Source organism: Chionomys nivalis, chromosome 21, assembly GCF_950005125.1.
Source record: "Chionomys nivalis chromosome 21, mChiNiv1.1, whole genome shotgun sequence".
Lineage (NCBI taxonomy): Eukaryota > Metazoa > Chordata > Mammalia > Rodentia > Cricetidae > Chionomys > Chionomys nivalis.
The window spans coordinates 41,715,395-41,732,361 of record NC_080106.1 but is presented as its reverse complement, the minus strand read 5'-3'; the positions used below and the strand labels follow the sequence as shown (position 1 = coordinate 41,732,361).

Sequence of the window (16,967 nt, the reverse complement as noted above, 5' to 3'; positions counted from 1 at the left end):
AAGACAGAGCTGAGGCGGGTATGGCCTTGGCTGTTTATTCTGTGTGGCCCTGGGGGGGATCCCAACTGGGTCAGCACAGCCCCTGGAGAGTCAGCTGAGTTTGACAGCCGCAGTGGCATCTTTGGAGAGGGCTGTGGGGTTCAGACTGGGAAGGGGCAGGAAGTAAAGTGCTTGCAGGGCCCTCTGGGCTTGTGTCCCAGCCACCCTCTGCTCCAGATGCTCCTGGATGTGCAAACAGGACTCTCCAAGGCCTGCCCAGCCACACTGGGTGGAGGGTGCTGTCACGATGTCCCTGGGGCTGGCCTGGACAGGGTGAGTCCAGAACCAACTGTCCGCTGATTGTCTGCTCGTCTGCTCGGTGGCCCTGGAGCTCTGCCTGGCACTGGACTTTGGGGCCTGTAGTCCAGAGATGGGCCTCACCTGCGGAGTCGCTGCAGCTGGGGGAGACATAGAGGGTCAGGAGACCATCATCATATATGCCCCCAGCCCCTCTGGCCACTCACCTCGCTCTCCACCAGGTTCCGCCGGTACAGTGCCTCCTTTGCAGCCTCCTAGAGGAAGGGACCATTAGCTGACAGTCCAGTTAATATAAAACAGGGGCAGAGTCTGCCCCATACCTGAACATCCACCACACGGGGCCGGCTTACCCTGCTTCCATCATAGCCCAAGCGCCGGGCGGCCTCTGTATAGAAGTGCAGCTGGCGCTCCAGATGGGTTGCATACTCTTGAGAAGTGGCAGTGGGGTCAGGGTCAGGCAGCTGCTTCTCCCCACTTGTGTCTCTGTCCCATTCCATGGGGATCCTCAGTTCCCTACCCCCTGCACACGGGTCTCCCCAGCCCCACTCCTGCTCCTACCCTTGCGGATGGCAGCGCCCCCCTGCTCCAGCTGTGCCCTCTGCCACTGGCTGCGCTGCACCACGTCCTGGTACTGCTGGGCCACTTCTGGAGGCACAGGCCGGCGTGCCTGCCTCAAGGCCAGGATCTGAAGGGTACAAAGGGGACTCTGAGCCAATCTGAAGGCCACTCCTAAGCCCACCGCACTGAGCCCAGCAGGCCAAGCACCCACCTTCCTTTCTAGCCGCTCTTGGTCAAAGGCCAGCACACTCAGGCTGTGCAGGGGACGTGCTGACCTGCAGGGCAGAGAGGAATGACAGGCTACAGAGGAAGTGGTGGGCATCCAAACGAGTCAGCTGGGCAGGGGCACAGGGGGTAGGGGATCTCAGAGGAGCCTTAGAGTCCAGAGACCAGGGAAAAGCAGACGTGGTGCTATAGGTTCTGGGGCATGCTGTCGCCCAGCACTCAGGCAGGGGGATCATGAATGAGTGAGACCTGCTAGAGGGAGACAGACAGAAGTGGACATGTCCATGAACTGAGAGGAGGACAGAGTGAAGAAAGAGGGGCTGAGTATGCTGACAATGGGCAGATCACAAAAAGACACGTAGAGGATTCTGAACCCAATTCCCCAAGGGGAGGATTCCAGACAGGCTCTGAAGCCAGACAGGACATGGTCTGATGGGCCATGGAAATCAGGGAAGGAGCTGAGAGACAGGAACATTCACCTCAGTTTGACCTCGCCCAGACTCACCTGTTCCCTGAGTCCCTCCAAGAGGTAGCGATGGGAGGCACCTTTGCTTTGGGACCAGTGACCTGTTTCGGTACAGAGAGCCAGTCTAATGAGTACTGAGTCCCTGAGCCCAACGCTCCTCTCAGGGGTGGCTGATGAGCAGGACTCACTGTGGGCACAGCTGCTGGGAGGTGGTCAATGACCAGCCACCTCTCCGTTGTAGTCTCCAACTGCTGGGCTGTCAGTGGCTCCCGGATCCGGACCATCACTTCAAGCCGTCCCCCAGTGGGCCGGCGTCCATCCAAAACCTAGGTAGGAATAAGAAGGGGTGCTGTGGGCAAGAGCAGCGATCTCACAGGAACTGGGGTGACACTGGTGACAGCAGACCAGCGTGCTCCAAGTCTACATGCACCCACCACCCTCACCTCCAGGATCTCATGGACTTCGCACGCCGTCTCCAGCATATCCAGTTTCAGCTGGGCTGTGCCCAGCACCCTGTCAGTCTTAAACAGCCCCCTGTGTGGGAAGGTGCAGGAAGCTGTGAGGCAGGCAGGCTGCTCCACAGCCCTGAGCCTAGAACCTGCCATCTCTGGCTTACCCCTTGTGGACCACTTCGAACTTGATGCCCTTGGTTTGGATGGCCCTTCGGAAGCCACGGTGGCCACGGTTGATGCAGAGTTTGAACTGTTCTTTAAATTCTATGCAATGAAGGAGGGAAGGATGAGAAGAAACTGGCTGTGTGGGAGTGTGCACTGGTTGTGGTGTGTGTGTTACTGTAGTGGTCAAAGCACCACCTCAGGTGCCAGCCTTCACCATCAGCCTTGTTTGAGACACCCCAGCCTAAGTGGCCCACAGGCTCGCTTGTCCTCACCTCACCATAGGAGTGTGGGATTACAGAGGCATATTACTGAGCTGTCTTTAAGTTGGATCTGGAGATTCTAATTCACACACTTCAGCTTGCACTGCAATTGCTTTACCTTCTGAGCCATCTTTCCGTGGTGTTTTTTTTTTTTTCTTTTTCTTTTTGAGGATGCTGGGACCTGGGGCTTGTGCATGCTGGGGTACACCTAAGCTACAACCCCACTCTGGCCCCAATTCCAGGTCTTCTGCAGCAGACAGTGACTCACCAGGGGAGTCTGTGTTTTTGATCACACTGGTCTTGTCTTTTTGAGCTTCTTCCTGTATCAGGGAGGAGGAACGAATGATCAGATCCGTGCTATACCTGGACTTCCTGCTTGTCTTGCTTCCTGGTCCCCACCTACTCAGAGATTGCACCTACCACATTGGGATAAGGGAAGTCAAACCGGACAAAGGCATCCAGGTCACTGGGGGACAGCCCTGCAGGTAAACAAGGGTCAGACCTTGGGAAAGAGACCAGCCCACCCTTGCTTCTGAGCCGAGCCTCCGCCACCCTCACCTGTGGGTGTGGGCAAGTTGATGCCCTTCACGATAAACAGAAGCATGTCGTTGTTGCTCAGGTCCGGAAAGATCCTTTCAGTAAGCAGGGAAACAGAGGCGGCACCTCAGCTTCGGCCTGTAGCCCTCATTTCCCTCTAGATTGTGGGGGGTGTCACTCTAGGGTTCGGGCTGTAGAGTTAGGCATTCCCTTACCTGACTTCTGGGCTCTGTTCAGTGCTCATACATTTGATACTCACTTCTATTTATGTTTCTGTATATTGTGTTTATAATACATGTGCATGTGTTTGTGTGCATGCATGCAGGAGTGCCATGTCATACATGTGAAGGTTGGAGAAGAAGCTTTGAGAGTTCTCTTTTTCTTTGAACTCTTGGCGGCAAGGTCCTGTACTTACCTGCTGACCCACTTCACTGGCCCTCATTCGCCAGTGTTATTTGTGCACCTACTGTGCATATGGCAGCATCTTAGCTGTGCCGTTTACTCTGTATTCCTGGACCAGCCAGGATTCCAGCTGCTGTGTAGCACAGGCTGGCCAAAAACTCACTATGTAGCCAATGATGGCCTTGAATTCCTAATCCCCCTACAGGTACTTCTGGTTTGAGGACCTGGATCCCAGGATTTCATATATGCTGGGTAATCATTCTATTGACAGAGCTACACACCCAGCCTCTTCCTCTCATTTAATAATCATTGTCTAAGTGTCTCAAGTGTCAGCTGGGGACCCAGTCAATGCAGCACTGCATGTGTGCCCAGAGCCTTGGCATATCTGTGCTCCTACCATGCATTTACTCTTTTTTTTTTAAAAAAATATTTATTATGTATACAATATTCTGTCTGTGTGTACTCCTGCAGGCCAGAAGAGGGCACCAAACTCCATTACAGATGGTTGTGAGATACCATGTGGTTGCTGGGAATTGAACTCAGGACCTTTGGAAGAGCAGGCAATGCTCTTAACCTCTGAGCCATCTCTCCAGTCCCCGTGCATGCACTCTTAACCACAGTTGAGTCCTGCAATAGCTTCTAGAAGTGTAGATCCCTCCCCAGCAGTACCCCAGCCAGGGGGCTTTGGGCCCTACTTGATAACACTGAAGGTCCTCTGCTCAAAGCGGGCAGCAGGTGTGGGCAGACTGCGGGCAAAGGCTTGCTTTAGGGTGTCCATGCTCCGCTTACAGTCTTCTGCCAGCTTCTCGAACCTGCAGGAAAAGGTATTGCTTGGGGCCCTGGTCAACTGGGCTGCCAGCGCAGGTACCCGTGAGGTAGGTAGGCACTTACTTGATAGTTTCAGCAATGTTACCCAGATGGGTGAACTGTGTGGCGTGGTTCAGACACATCTGTGGGGAAAGCATTGAGTATGGATGGAAGGCCAGGAGGAACAGTAAAGGGGACGGGATAGGGTCATGGGTGGGACCTCACTTCATGTTGCTGTCTCAGGAGTTTGGTAAGCTCTCCGTAGCGCCGCACAGCCTCCTGTGACAGGCCTGGGCCAGGCCGCTGCACCAGCACAAAATCGTCCTTGTTGACAGGAGCAGGTGGCACCTGAGGGGGATGAGGCTGGTAGGCAAGGGGCTGCTGGTCCACGAGGAGCGGCCTGTCTGGGGATCTGTCCTCTTCCCTGCCCTCTATCTCCGGTGTCTGGGGTCTCCCTTCAGTTCCTACACTCCCTGACGTAACAAAGCCATCCTCTGGGCATCCAAGCCCCTGTCTGGGCAGCCCCGTACACATGAGGTCCTGATCTGTGTGTGGCTGGGGGACTAGGGATGCAGCAGTGAATAGAGACAGCCAAGCACGGTGGCACACCGGTGATTTTAACAGAGACTGGGGCAAGAGAATTGGAAGTTGGAGGACAGCATGGGCTACACAGTGAGTTCAAGGCCTCCTGTGTACAGTACAAGAGACCCTATCTTTTTTTTTTTTTTTTTTTTTTAAATCAGAACTAGAAATATATGAAGATGGGAGTTAGTCCAACAACTGTCCAGCTGGGGTGCATTCCAGAGTGAGAGGGCAGCTGGGAAGGCCCTGAGGCTGGAGTGGGGCTGGGCTCTGAGACTGAGGAAGTGAAGGGTAAGGTAGATCATGCAAAACCACGGGCCACAGGAAAGCTCTGGATTTCCCTGTGTGCCGCTGTGGCCTCCCTAGCTAGCATGTGTGGCCCACAAGGGTGAGAACAGTAGTCTGTTTTGTTCAGCATTAGTTCCCAGGACCCAGGGTGTGCTCCGTACAGATTTCCTGTCATGGATGCTGCTGTCTATCATAAAGGCATTCTGAGATCCTGCCCGATTTTCAGGTGGGAATCAGTCTTCAGGTCTCCGAAGACTAAAACAATGTTCTGAGTGAACAGTGCTACCCAAAGTGGCAGAATCTGTTAACTGTCTCCCAGAGATTCGAGTCTCTTCCCTAGTGATGGCATATAGCATTGCTCCAAGCCCCAGAAACCTTTGCAGTTCAGTATGGTCACATGGCTAGCTCTGGCCAATGGGAGATAAGCAAAAGGCCTGGATTCTGGAGGCAGCAGGGGTGTTTTGCTGTAGAGGAGAGGTCAGGGTGGTGGTCCTGGGGCCTGCAATGACTCCGTTAAGCCACTCTGTCCTTTTACTCCACCCTTTCCATGGGCAGAAGGCAATGGGTCGGTGATCCGTAGGGTAAGACCCAGGGAGATGAAAAGCCTGGAAGCCATAAAAGGGGCCCGGGCCCCTCAGGCACCCTGTTATAGAGCCTAGCCTGTCCTAAGTTGACATGCAAGAAATAACAGGGCTGGAGAGATGGCTCAGCGGTTAAGAGCATTGCCTGCTCTGCCAAAGGTCTTGAGTTCAATTCCCAGCAACCACATGGTGGCTCACAGCCATCTGTAATGAGGTCTGGTGCCCTCTTCTGGCCTTCAGGCATACACACAGACAGAATATTGTATACATAATAAATATTTAAAAAAAAAAAAAAAGAAATAACTGTCTCCTTTCAACTACTGTCTTCCAGGGCCTGTTTGTCACAGCAGCTTAGAGGATGACTAATACATTCTAGGTCACATGGTTACTAAGGGGCCCACAGGCGGTATGCATGAGTATAGAGGTCTCACCTTGGCGATGTCCACAGGCAGCCCGTTGCGAGAGGCCTCTAGCATGGGCTCTAGCCCTTTGGCCTGGCGCAGATGCATCTTGGCGCCCTCTACGTCATTCTTTTGCTTGGCACGCAGTGCAGCCTGCAGGAGCTGCTTCTTACGACCTTCCAGGAAGGCCAGTTGTTGCTGGGCTGTAGGTGGGGAAGCTTCAGCGGGGGCTGCCAGCCCATGGGAGTCAGGTTGGCCTGGGTAGCCAGGGCAGGTGGGGTACTTACCCCTGGTGGATGTACCCTTGGGAACTGCTTTGCCTGTTGTTGCTGGTCCTGATGCGGGCGCTTTGGAGGGTGAGGACTTCAGCTGGGTTGTGGGGGCAGCAGGGGTATTTTGCTGCAGAGGGATAGACAGAGGTCAGGGTATTCCCAGGGCCTGCAATGACTCAAAACCAAGGACCTGTCTCTGTGTCCTCAAACTCATTATGTAGCCGAAGCTGGCTTTGAACTCCTCTCCAGGGCTGAGATTCCGGTATGAGGCACCGTGCCTGGCTCAGTCTCAGCACTGTCCACATCTACAATCCTGCTACTACCTACTCTCTGCAGTGGCTCTGCATAGGGTGGCTACTCTGCACCCATGCTATAGATGAAAGGATTAAGGCTCAGGGAGCAGAATGGTCTGCCCACAGCCCACAGCCCACAGCCAAGAAGGGGCAGGCCTATGGTGTGGGGCTGCCTCACTCCTACTTGGGCCCAGGCCCCCTGGGTTGTGTCCTGTTGTCACACCCCACCTCAGCCCTGACCCTTGCACCTTTCTAGGAGCCTCATCCTCTTCCTCCTCTGAGCCTTCATCGTGGTTAGCAAGCTTCATGGCAGTTTCCAGAACCCCCGCCAGGCTCTGCTGGGTGGGCTCTGCATTCTCCAAGCCCTGAATTGGGGGGAAGCCTAGAGAGCAGAGTGACCTGGTCAATGCCTTCCAACTATTGTGAGGGTGCCATCAATCCCTCCTCCCCTAAGGAACCCAGGCCTTTCTTTTTCTTGGTTTTCTGAAACAGCCTCACTATGTAGCTTGGGTTGGCCTTGAACTTGCAATCCTTCTGCCTTAGCCTCCCAGTACTAGCATTATAGGTGTGCCATGCTAGACTTCCTGCTTTCTGCATACCAAAGATGGACTCTGTCTGGGGCTTTGTGCATGCTAGGTAAGTGTCCGACCACCGCTGGACCGTCCAGCCCACCCTGAGACTGAGTGAAGGAGTGTGGGGTCCTCTAAGTGGCGGACTCCTCTTTCCTTCCCACGGTACTTGCTTCTCCTGCTGAACCTCCAGGTCTCAGGCAGGTTCTAAGAGACTCTGTCGGGTGGGCCTCAGCTGGGAGAGGGCTCCCAGAAGTGGAAGATGACTTTCCACAGGTGACAGGTGGGCAGCTGACAACTTAAGAGGTTTCTACTCTGAGGACTGGCGGGAGGCTGAGGGAGGTTCTGTAAAGTCAAAGCCTGCGGCTTGGCGGGGTGAATGGAATAAAGTAGGGGGGAGACAGCTGGAAGAAAGAACAGGCTCCAAAACAACCTCTTGACTTTGAGAACTTTCCAGTTTCCCTGATATAAACATTTTTCCCGAGTGCACAGCCACGGCTGTATGAGGCAGCCTGCAGGCAGGAACGGACCACAAAGGCCCAGCGGCAGAGGGCGTGGGATGGGGACTACCTTGGGACAGGCCTTACCTGGGGGAAACATACTTGGGGTAGGGCCTTCCTAGAGGTGTAGCCTACCTGGGGGTACTGGCAGCTCGGTCACATCCACAGCTCGGCCTGCCTTGTGGGCTCGAATGGCGTCTTGGTATTGCTACAAGGCACAGAGATGTTAGGAGGACCTGAGAGAAGTCCCAGGAGCACTCATTGGACCCCTACACACCTTGACAATGCGTTCGTGCATGCGTGCCTTCCGCTGGTCACCCTTGGCCTTGGCCTGGGCTGCAGCCACATGGTACCGCTCCATTCGCTGCTCCAGCGCCTCCAGGAGGCTCCTTGGAGGTTGGGGAACCTCTGGGCCAGAGGAGGTGGCAAGCAGATTAAGGGTGGAAGGAAGTGGAGCACAGGTCCCGTCTGCCCACCTCCAAGGATCTCAGCAGCCTACCTGGTCTGATGGGTGCTGAGGCAGGGGTCAAAGGTTGTGCTGCTGGCAAAGGGGGCTCTGGAGACAGCTGGTCTGGAGACAGAGAGGCCCAGCCCAGTGAGGGGCTTGCTTGGAGATCTTGGGCAGCACCAAGATGAAAAGTAGAAGTAGGAGGGGGTACGAGATAGGGTCCTCACCAGGAGGAGGGGGCACGGGATAGGGTCCTCACCAGGAGGAGGGGGCACGGGATAGGGTCCTCACCAGGAGGAGGGGGCACGGGATAGGGTCCTCACCAGGAGGGGGCATGGGATAGGGTCCTCACCAGGTGGAGGGGGCAGGCGGGAAAGGTCCACCAGTTCCCCACGGCTCAGAGCCTCCAGGACAGGGTCGAAACTCTGAAAGAAAGAATGAGATGGGTGGGGAGGGGGCTACCAGGATCCCAGGGGATGTTCTATGCCCTGCCTCTCCCTGGGGCCATCCTCCAATGCCCTCCAATACTGAGACATGATTCCGGGCAGAGGAAGGCAGCGGACTAGAGGAGCTAGTAGGCCCCACCTGAGAGTTGGAACACACCTTGGCCACCCTCAAGTGTCTGGTGGCCGCAGCGGTGTCGCCCTGATGCTTGGCATGGAGGGCAGCCAGTTTGTACTCATGCTGGAGGCTCTGCAACTGGGCGAGGGGGCTGCAGGGACCTAGAAAGAAGAGGAACACTGCCCATCAAAATCCCAGCAAGATTCTTACAGACCTTGAAAGAACGGTACTCAGCTTCACATAGAAAAGCAAAAAACCCAGGATAGCCAAAACAATCCTGTACAATAAAAGAACTTCTGGAGGCATCACAATCCCAGACTTCAAACTCTACTACAGAGCAACAGTACTGAAAACAGCCTGGTATTGGCATAAGAACAGACAGGAGGACCAATGGAACCGAATAGAAGACCCGGATATTAATCCACACATCTTTGAACACCTGATTTTTGACAAAGAAGCAAAAAATATCAAATGGAAAAAAAGAAAGCATTTAATAAGTGGTGCTGGCATAACTGGATCTCAACATGTAGAAGAATGAAAATAGACCCATATCGATCACCATGCACAAAACTCAAGTCCAAATGGATCAAAGACCTCAACATAAAGCCAGCCACACTGAAACTTATAGAAGAGAAAGTGGGAAGTACACTTGAACATATTGGCACAGGGAACCACTTCCTAAATAGAACCCCAGCAGCACAGACACTGAGAGAAACAATTAATAAATGGGACCTCCTGAAACTGAAAACTTCTGTAAAGCAAAGGACACAGTCAACAAAACAAAATGACAGCCTACAGAATGGGAAAAGATCTTCACTAACCCCACATCAGACAGGGGTCTGATTTCCAAAATATACAAAGAACTCAAGAAATTGAACATCAAAAGATCACTTAATCCAATAAAAAAATGGAGTACAGACCTAAACAGACAACTCTCAACAGAGGAATCTAAAATGGCTGAAAGACACTTAAGGAAATGTTCAACATTCTTAGTCATCAGAGAAATGCAAATCAAAACAACTCTGAGATTCCATCTTCTACCTGTAAGAATGGCCAAGATCAAAAACACTGATGACAACTTATGCTGGACAGATTGTGGGGGAAAGGGAACACTCCTGCATTGCTGATGGGAATGCAAGCTGGTACAACCCCCTTGGATGTCAGTGTGGCGATTTCTCAGAAAAGTAGGAAACAACGTTCCTCAAGACCCAGTTATATCCCTTTTGGGTATATATCCAAAGGATGCTCAATTGTGCCACAAGGACATGTGCTCAACTATGTTCATAGCAGCTTTGTTTATCATAGCCAGAACCTGGAAACAACCTAAATGCCCCTCAACCAAAGAATGGATAAGGAAAATGTGGTACATTTACACAATGGAGTACTACACAGCAGAAAAAAATAACATCTTGAATTTTGCAGGAAAATGGATGAAGCTAGAAAACATCATTTTGAGTGAGGTAACCCAGACACAGAAAGACAATTATCACATGTACTCAGTCATAGGTAGTTTTTAAACATAAAGCAAAGAAAATCAGCCCACAAATCATAATCCCAGAGAACCTAGACAACAATGAGGACCCTAAGAGAGACTTACATGGATCTAACCTACATGGGAAGTAGAAAAAGACAAGGTCTCCTGAGTAAATTGGGAGCATGGGGACCTTGAGGGAGGGTTGAAGTGGGAAGGGGAGAGGCAGGGAGGGGAGCAGAGAAAAATGTAGAGCTCAATAAAAACCAAAAGAAGAAGGAGGAAGAAGAAGGAGAGAGGAGGAGACGACGACGACACAGGAAGCCCTGGCCAAGCTCAACTCACACTGTCTACTTGATTCTCACCACTCAGTTTTGAGCCCATTTTATAGATGGACACCTGAGGCTTAGAGAGGGCATGCTTTCTGCCAACATCACTCAGCTTTCAGGTGGCCTGAGGGACATTCGATCCTAGACCTGGAGGCTCTGAGCAGTAGTTTCCCCCCAGAATTCTTTAAAACCTGCTATAAAAGTTGGCCGTGGTGGCGCACGCCTTTAATCCCCACACTCGAGAGGCAGAGGCAGGCAGATCTCTATGAGTTCGAGGCCAAACTGGTCTACAAAGTGAGTTCCAGGACAGGCCCCAAAGCCTGTCTCGAGACACCCTGTCTCGAAAAAAGAAAAACAAAACAAAACAAAAACCCCTGCTATATCCCCTTTTAATCTCTCAGAGATCTTCTTAAAGTTTGAAAGTAGCCAAAACTATTAAAGTACCTTAAAGCTATGAGCATTATAAAGAGATGACTATGTGCCTTTTCCTGCTTTGTGGCATCTGGTAACTATACCATTGGCTCCAGTCTTTCTGACCAGGAAATGTAGCAGGTAAAGGCAGGCAAATCTCTGTGAGTTCGAGGCCAGTCTGGTCTACAGAGCGAGTTCCAGGACAGCCAAGACTGTTTCACAGAGAAACCCTGTCTCAAAAAAACCAAAATAAATAAAGTGAATTTAAAAGTGATTGGAAACTCAACAACATTTACTTTAATGAACATGTTTAGATTCATTTGTTTCACTTGTACGAGTGCTTTGCCTGCAGACATGTGTGTGTGCCACATGAGTGCCTGGTGCCCTTGGAGGCCAGAGAGGGCTTCAGTTCCTTTGAACCTGGAGTTACAGACAGTTGTGAGCCACATGTGGGAACTGGGAACCAAACCTGTGTCCTCTTCAAGAGCAACAAATGCTCTTAACTGCTGAGCCATCTCTCCAGGGGTGAGACAAGGTCTTATAAAGCCCTCGCTGGTCTAGGCTTGCTATATAGACCAGGCTACCAGGCTAGCCTTGAACTCAAAGTGATCTGCCTCCAAAGCACCAGGACTAAAAGATGTGTGTCAGCATGCCAGGCTCTACTTATTTTGCAAATTAGAGTAAAATACATAAAACTTACTTAAAATTTTATACTTTTCTGTTTTGGGGGGTAGGAAAGTGGCGTACACCTTTAATCTCAGAGGTCAGGAGGTAGAGGCAGTCATATCTCAGTGAGTTCACAGCCAGGTCTACGCCACGACTCCCAGGCCAGTCAGAGCTACACAGTGAGACCCTGACTCAAATAAATAACTAAAAAATTTTAAAAAGGCTTTCAAAAATTCTGTCATGTGGTGGTCAGCTGACAATTTTGTGCACTTGGTTCTCTTTCCACCTCTCTGGGCCTCAGCCTTTATCTACTTCCTCCTGCTGAGGTGTGTCTTCCTGTAGCACCAGCTGTCCTCCAAGTGTGATCCTCCTGCATCAGGTTCCTTAGTACTGAACTGATATGTGCCAACATGCCTGGCTCATTGTGTCTTCCTCAGCTGCTTTCTGAGACAGTCTCTCATTGAACTTGGAGCTCACCGACTGGCCAGACTGGCTGGCCAGCAGCGCCAAGCATCCTCCTATCTCTGCTTCTCACCGCTGGGACTGTAAGACATAGCACCATGACCCTTCCTACACAGGCACTGGGATCTGAACTCATAACCTCATTCTTTTTTTTTTTTTTTTTGTTGGTTTTTCGAGACAGGGTTTCTCTGTGGCTTTGGAGCCTGTCCTGGAACTAGCTCTGTAGGCCAGGCTGGTCTCGAACTCACAGAGATCCGCCTGCCTCTGCCTCCCAAGTGCTGGGATTAAAGGCGTGCGCCACCACCGCCCGGCTCATTCTTATACAGCAGGGACTTTACCTGCTGACAGCCATCTCCCTACCTATTAACTACCTTTTTTAAAGACAGGACTTCTCTGTGTAACAGCCCTGGCTGTCCTGGAACTCTTTAGTGCATAGTCTGGTGGCCTTATACACATTCACAAAATAGTGCAGCCACCCTCACCAACTCTATAACATATTTCTCCAAACTACAACTCCACCTCCGTTAAACACGTCCTCCTGACCTCCCTGCAGCATGCCACCTGCCATTCCACTTCCTGTGCTCGTGGGTCTGACAACCCTGGGGCCTTCCTGGGAATGGGATTAGTGTCTTGTCTTCTATAGCATCTTCACTCAACATCATGTCCTAATGGTTCTTCCATGTGAGAGCACACTAAAAAAATAAGACATTCCCCTTTATGGTCAAATAATATTGTAAGCACAGCCCGTGTTCTGAGGTCTCTGAAGAGCCCACATAGACCCTGTATCACCCTGGCCCTTCCCACCATTTACCGGGAGGCTTGGCAGGGGTTTGTGTAGAGGTAGATGGGGTCTCCAAGGTGACGCTGGACTCTGCAGCTGGCAGGTTCACAGGAGCCAGGTGGGGAGTAGCATGGGTGTGGCTGTGCCCGGCTGCTGGTCCCTTCCCCAGTGTGACAAGTGGCGGAATGTCTGCTTCATTGATGATGTTGCCCTTCCTGGAAGAGGCCAGCAGGTTTTCCAGTGTCTGAAACAGGGTATGGGCATGAGTGAGAGGAATTCGGAGCTCAGTGCTCCTGGGTCCAGACAGAGTCCTAGCACCCTGCCCTTGGCCTGCTCACCTTGAGCCCCCGGTCATAGCGTCGCATCTTGGCACTGTCCCCAGCTTGCCTGGCACTCTCCACTGCAGACTGGTAGAGGACTAGCCTCTCCTGCAACATGGCCTCTACTCCTGGGTTGGAACCTGAAGGCTTTGGCTACAGGAAGACTGGGGTTCAATCTGGGTGGTAACCCCAATTAGACCACCCTAACCGGCCCCTCATAGTATGAACACATGTTTCCCCTGGAACAATCTTTCCCACCCCTAATGATGGAGACACCACAGTTCAGAGGTTCAGAGGTAGCGTGTCACCTGTGCCCAAGGTCACATGTAGAAGAGGGGAGAGGTGAGCCTTTAAACACAGACTGTATGTGTATGTGTGACTTAGGGAAGGCATACCTGGGCCACAGACTTCAGGGGCTCCACAGCCTTCTGTTCCTCCCCAAGGACCTCGTTTAGCTCTGCCTGCAGGGATACATGGCCAGGGTAGGAGGAAGAGGTTGCTGGCCAGGGCACTGGGATGGTAAACTGCCACATGTCCTGGCCCTGTGCTCACCAGCAGGTCCTCATCAGCCTCCACATCATCCTCATCAGTCCCCTCTTCATCCTCATCCACGTCTCTCATGCAGAGCCGGGCCATCTTCTCAATAGCCTCCATTGGCAAGGGACCTGGAGGTAAGAAAAAGCCTCAGCTAGAGCAGGATCCTCCCAGAGCCTCAGCCAGCCACCCCACACTCAGGGCCCTGAAGAACAGACCCCTTTCCCTGAGCAACGTGGAGTACCACCATCGCGGAGCCCTTCGAGACTGATGCCACCTGCCGCCTGCCAACCCCAACCTCCAAGCATTCGTTTCTTCCCTGTCCAGTCTCAGCTATGCTGTCAGCCACCGGAGTTCGAACCTCAGCTCTGTAATGCTCTCACTGTATGACCTTGAGCGCTTACTTCACTTCCCTGGGCTTCGGGAGAGCAATAACCTAACAGTAGACTGTGGGAACTAAAGGTGAATTAAATTCTGGGAGCAGAAAAGCTTACACTACCCCTGCCTCATCCGCAGAGAGCAGCACCTTCCTCCCAAGGCTTACATATTCTTGTGCTTGGGATATGATCAAGTAAAATAAAGGCTTCTGTGCAGCTTGTCAGATAGGCTGGACAGCCACAAAATAGCTAGCAGGTCACTTGTGTGGCGGATACAACATGGATACACTGGACAGAATGACACTCATCCTGGAGAAGGCAGCCGAGATGTTGTCCCGGCATCCAGAGCATCATGCAATTTGGATGTAGGTAGGTGAAAACACAGAAAACAAAAACACCAGTCAAGCAGGCTTTTGTTGGCATGGTACGTATGTTTAAGGAAACAGTACTCTGTACAGTTCTGTAAGAGAGTGCTTTGCCAAATACCGGGAAATACTACTAAGGTTGGATTTTATATTTATTTAGCTTGCGTGTGCACATACATATGTGCAAATATTATGCCACAGCGCATGTGTAGAAGTCAGAGAACAATCTTCCAGGGTCATTTCTTTCCTTCTACCACATGGGTCCTGGAGACTGAACACAGGGCTGTCAGGCTCGGGGAAAGCTTCTTTACCCACTGAGCCATCTTGTTGGCCCTCTGGCCATGGTTTATTAACCAGTAACCCACAACCTTGCCGTCTGTGTGCTTCTAGTTACTGTATGTTACTGTATGTTAACTAGTGCACACACCTTAACGGGTGACCAACAGACCTGCAGCTCCGAGCTAACACGCATGTTACTTCCCAAAGGGACAGGGTTACCACCCCAGCTTCGAAACACCAAGCAACACTGTGCTTAGGGCCACTGTGAATACTGAAGTTACTCAGGGCTGGGAAGACGTCTTGGGGTACGAGTGCATACTGCCCTTGCAGAGGACCTGAGTTTGGCTCCCAGCACCCACATGGGGTGGCTCACAACTACTTGTAACCTCAGCTCTGGGAATCTGACACTCTCTTCCAGCTCTCGTGTATGTCTGTCTGCACACATGTGGTACACTCACACAGACACACAAAATATTTCTTAAAAAAAAGGAAAGTTGTGGCAGAAAACAGATTGGATAAGGCTCAGCTGCATCCACAACTGACCCTGTCACCTAGACCCCAGACCCCAGGAAGCGGGGGGTGTTTTGTTTCTCTCCCCCACTTCTAACCCAGTGCCAAGCTCTAAGTGCTGTCCGCAGCAGAAGTTCCAAGTTCTCAAGTGTGTTGAGCATCTCACCTTTGCCTCTGAGTTTCTCCAGGGCCTGGGGCTGGTCCCCCACCAAAGCCAAGAACTCAGCCTCCAGTTCCTCATCATTTACCCCATCCTCAGGAATCATCAGGCCGTCTGGGGAAAAATCAACCAGCAGGCCGAGCTGTGGGTATAACCATTGTCCAGTTAGACCTTCCGCACACCATTCAGCCCCAGGTGGCCAGGACGGATCCAGAGAGTCCCCATGGAAGGTAGGAACCAAATCTCTAAAAGTAAACTGTTTCTTGGGGAGACTAGGAGGCTGAGACACACAGACCAACCAACAGTGATTAAGTGCAAAGCTCAGCAGCAGAGAACCTGCCTAGAATGGACCAGAGTGGGGCTGGTAGATGCACTCATCAATAAAGTGCTAATTCTAACCTTAGCATGTGCAAAGCCCTGGGTTCCATTCCCAGCATGGCAAGGGAAAAAGATTAAAAATGAAAGCCCTGACCACAGCGTTGAAACTGGGTCTTTTCTAGAGACCCGCCTTTCTGTTTTGGCTAATGACCAATAGAATACGATGAGTTACATGAAATTACCCTTTCTATAGGTCCAAATTGGCCAAATACTAGCAATTATGCATGGCTCCACCTACTGGGAATAATGATTAACATACTATGTCCTAGCATTTTCCATAAATATCTCAATAAGTCTTTGCAACTGTCATGCCATTTAAGGACTCTTCCAGGCCTCCATTCCACAGGTGGGAAGACTGAGGCTCTGAGTTACAAATATATCTGTCAAATGTACCAAGGCCAGGAGGGAACCGGTAGTCAGAGAGATTCAGACCTGAACACTGAGTTAGGCCCTGGGCTCTCTGGTTCAAAGTTGGGACAAATCAAAATTTCACAGGCTCTGTCTGGATCTGGGAACATGACGTTGGGCCAAAGTCCTGGAGGTTTTCCTGTACGCCTCTGGACTGACATTTCTGTCTGGCCAGCCTGTTCATTCTTCCGACCTTGGTTGGATGACTTCGTCTCCCTGAGTCGCGGTGTACTCATCTATACAATGGGAGTAAGGAGTGTGGCCTGGCCCAGCTGATTCAAAGGCTTGAAAAGCTGGTCTGATTGCTGTCTCTTCCAGGCTGAAACTGTTGCAGCAACAGGTGTTCCCCGTAACCAGGGTGGGGAGCCAGAAGCTGGATGGCCCAGGCCAGTAGGCCCTAAAGTCGGGAGCGAGCCTCACCTCGGGGGGACGGGGACCTAGGCTCACCTGGTGGCGAGAATCAGGCTTTTCTGGGGGTGGGGCACTCCCCGCGAGTGTGAAGAAGGGTGAGGAGAGACCTTGAGGAAGGGTGGGAGGAGACCGCCCTCCTCCAGGTGGGCAGAGGGGCGCACACTCACCTGGCGGGCAGTGACAGCGCCTCGGCCCGGGGGTGCCGGGGGTCCATTCCTCTTGTGCATCTTCCCGGGTCGAAGCCCGTACTACCAGCCCCTGCTCCTTGGCCTTGCCCTGCCTCTTCCCTGAAGCTGGGTCTCTGAGCTCGCCGTGTTCCTGAGCTCGGAGTCCCTCCTCCGAGCCCGGCCCCCGGGATTCGCGAGTTCTGGCAGCCCGGCTTCCGCCTTGGCCTTCGGGAGCACGGCCGCAGGATTCGCGGGATCTCAGTCACTAAACTAC

The 16,967-nt window shown here is 52.1% G+C and overlaps 1 protein-coding gene across 4 annotated transcripts; it reads right to left on the bottom strand.

Moving 5' to 3' along the window:
- Positions 1-43: 43 nt before the first annotated feature.
- Positions 44-16,955, bottom strand: Cc2d1a (coiled-coil and C2 domain containing 1A). 4 transcript variants are annotated; one of them, XM_057753383.1, is made up of 29 exons: positions 16,694-16,955; positions 15,336-15,471; positions 13,657-13,769; positions 13,500-13,565; positions 13,123-13,257; positions 12,815-13,028; positions 8,707-8,825; positions 8,456-8,528; positions 8,155-8,226; positions 7,933-8,063; positions 7,791-7,863; positions 6,835-6,968; positions 6,309-6,420; positions 6,052-6,224; positions 4,395-4,517; positions 4,254-4,312; positions 4,058-4,174; positions 2,982-3,055; positions 2,844-2,902; positions 2,692-2,743; positions 2,163-2,262; positions 1,990-2,080; positions 1,735-1,872; positions 1,586-1,647; positions 1,067-1,130; positions 856-982; positions 648-724; positions 504-551; positions 284-437 (listed from the first exon to the last, which is right to left on the bottom strand). In XM_057753383.1, exons 1-29 carry the CDS (start codon positions 16,751-16,753, stop codon positions 417-419), a joined length of 2,823 nt encoding a protein of 940 aa, XP_057609366.1. In that variant the 5' UTR covers positions 16,754-16,955; the 3' UTR covers positions 284-416. The 4 variants fall into 4 exon arrangements, with proteins under 4 accessions (XP_057609363.1, XP_057609364.1, XP_057609366.1 ...); XM_057753380.1 differs by lacking the exon at positions 648-724 and having other exon boundaries at positions 44-437; XM_057753381.1 differs by lacking the exon at positions 648-724 and having other exon boundaries at positions 44-437; positions 15,336-15,443.
- Between the last annotated feature and the right edge of the window lie 12 nt (positions 16,956-16,967).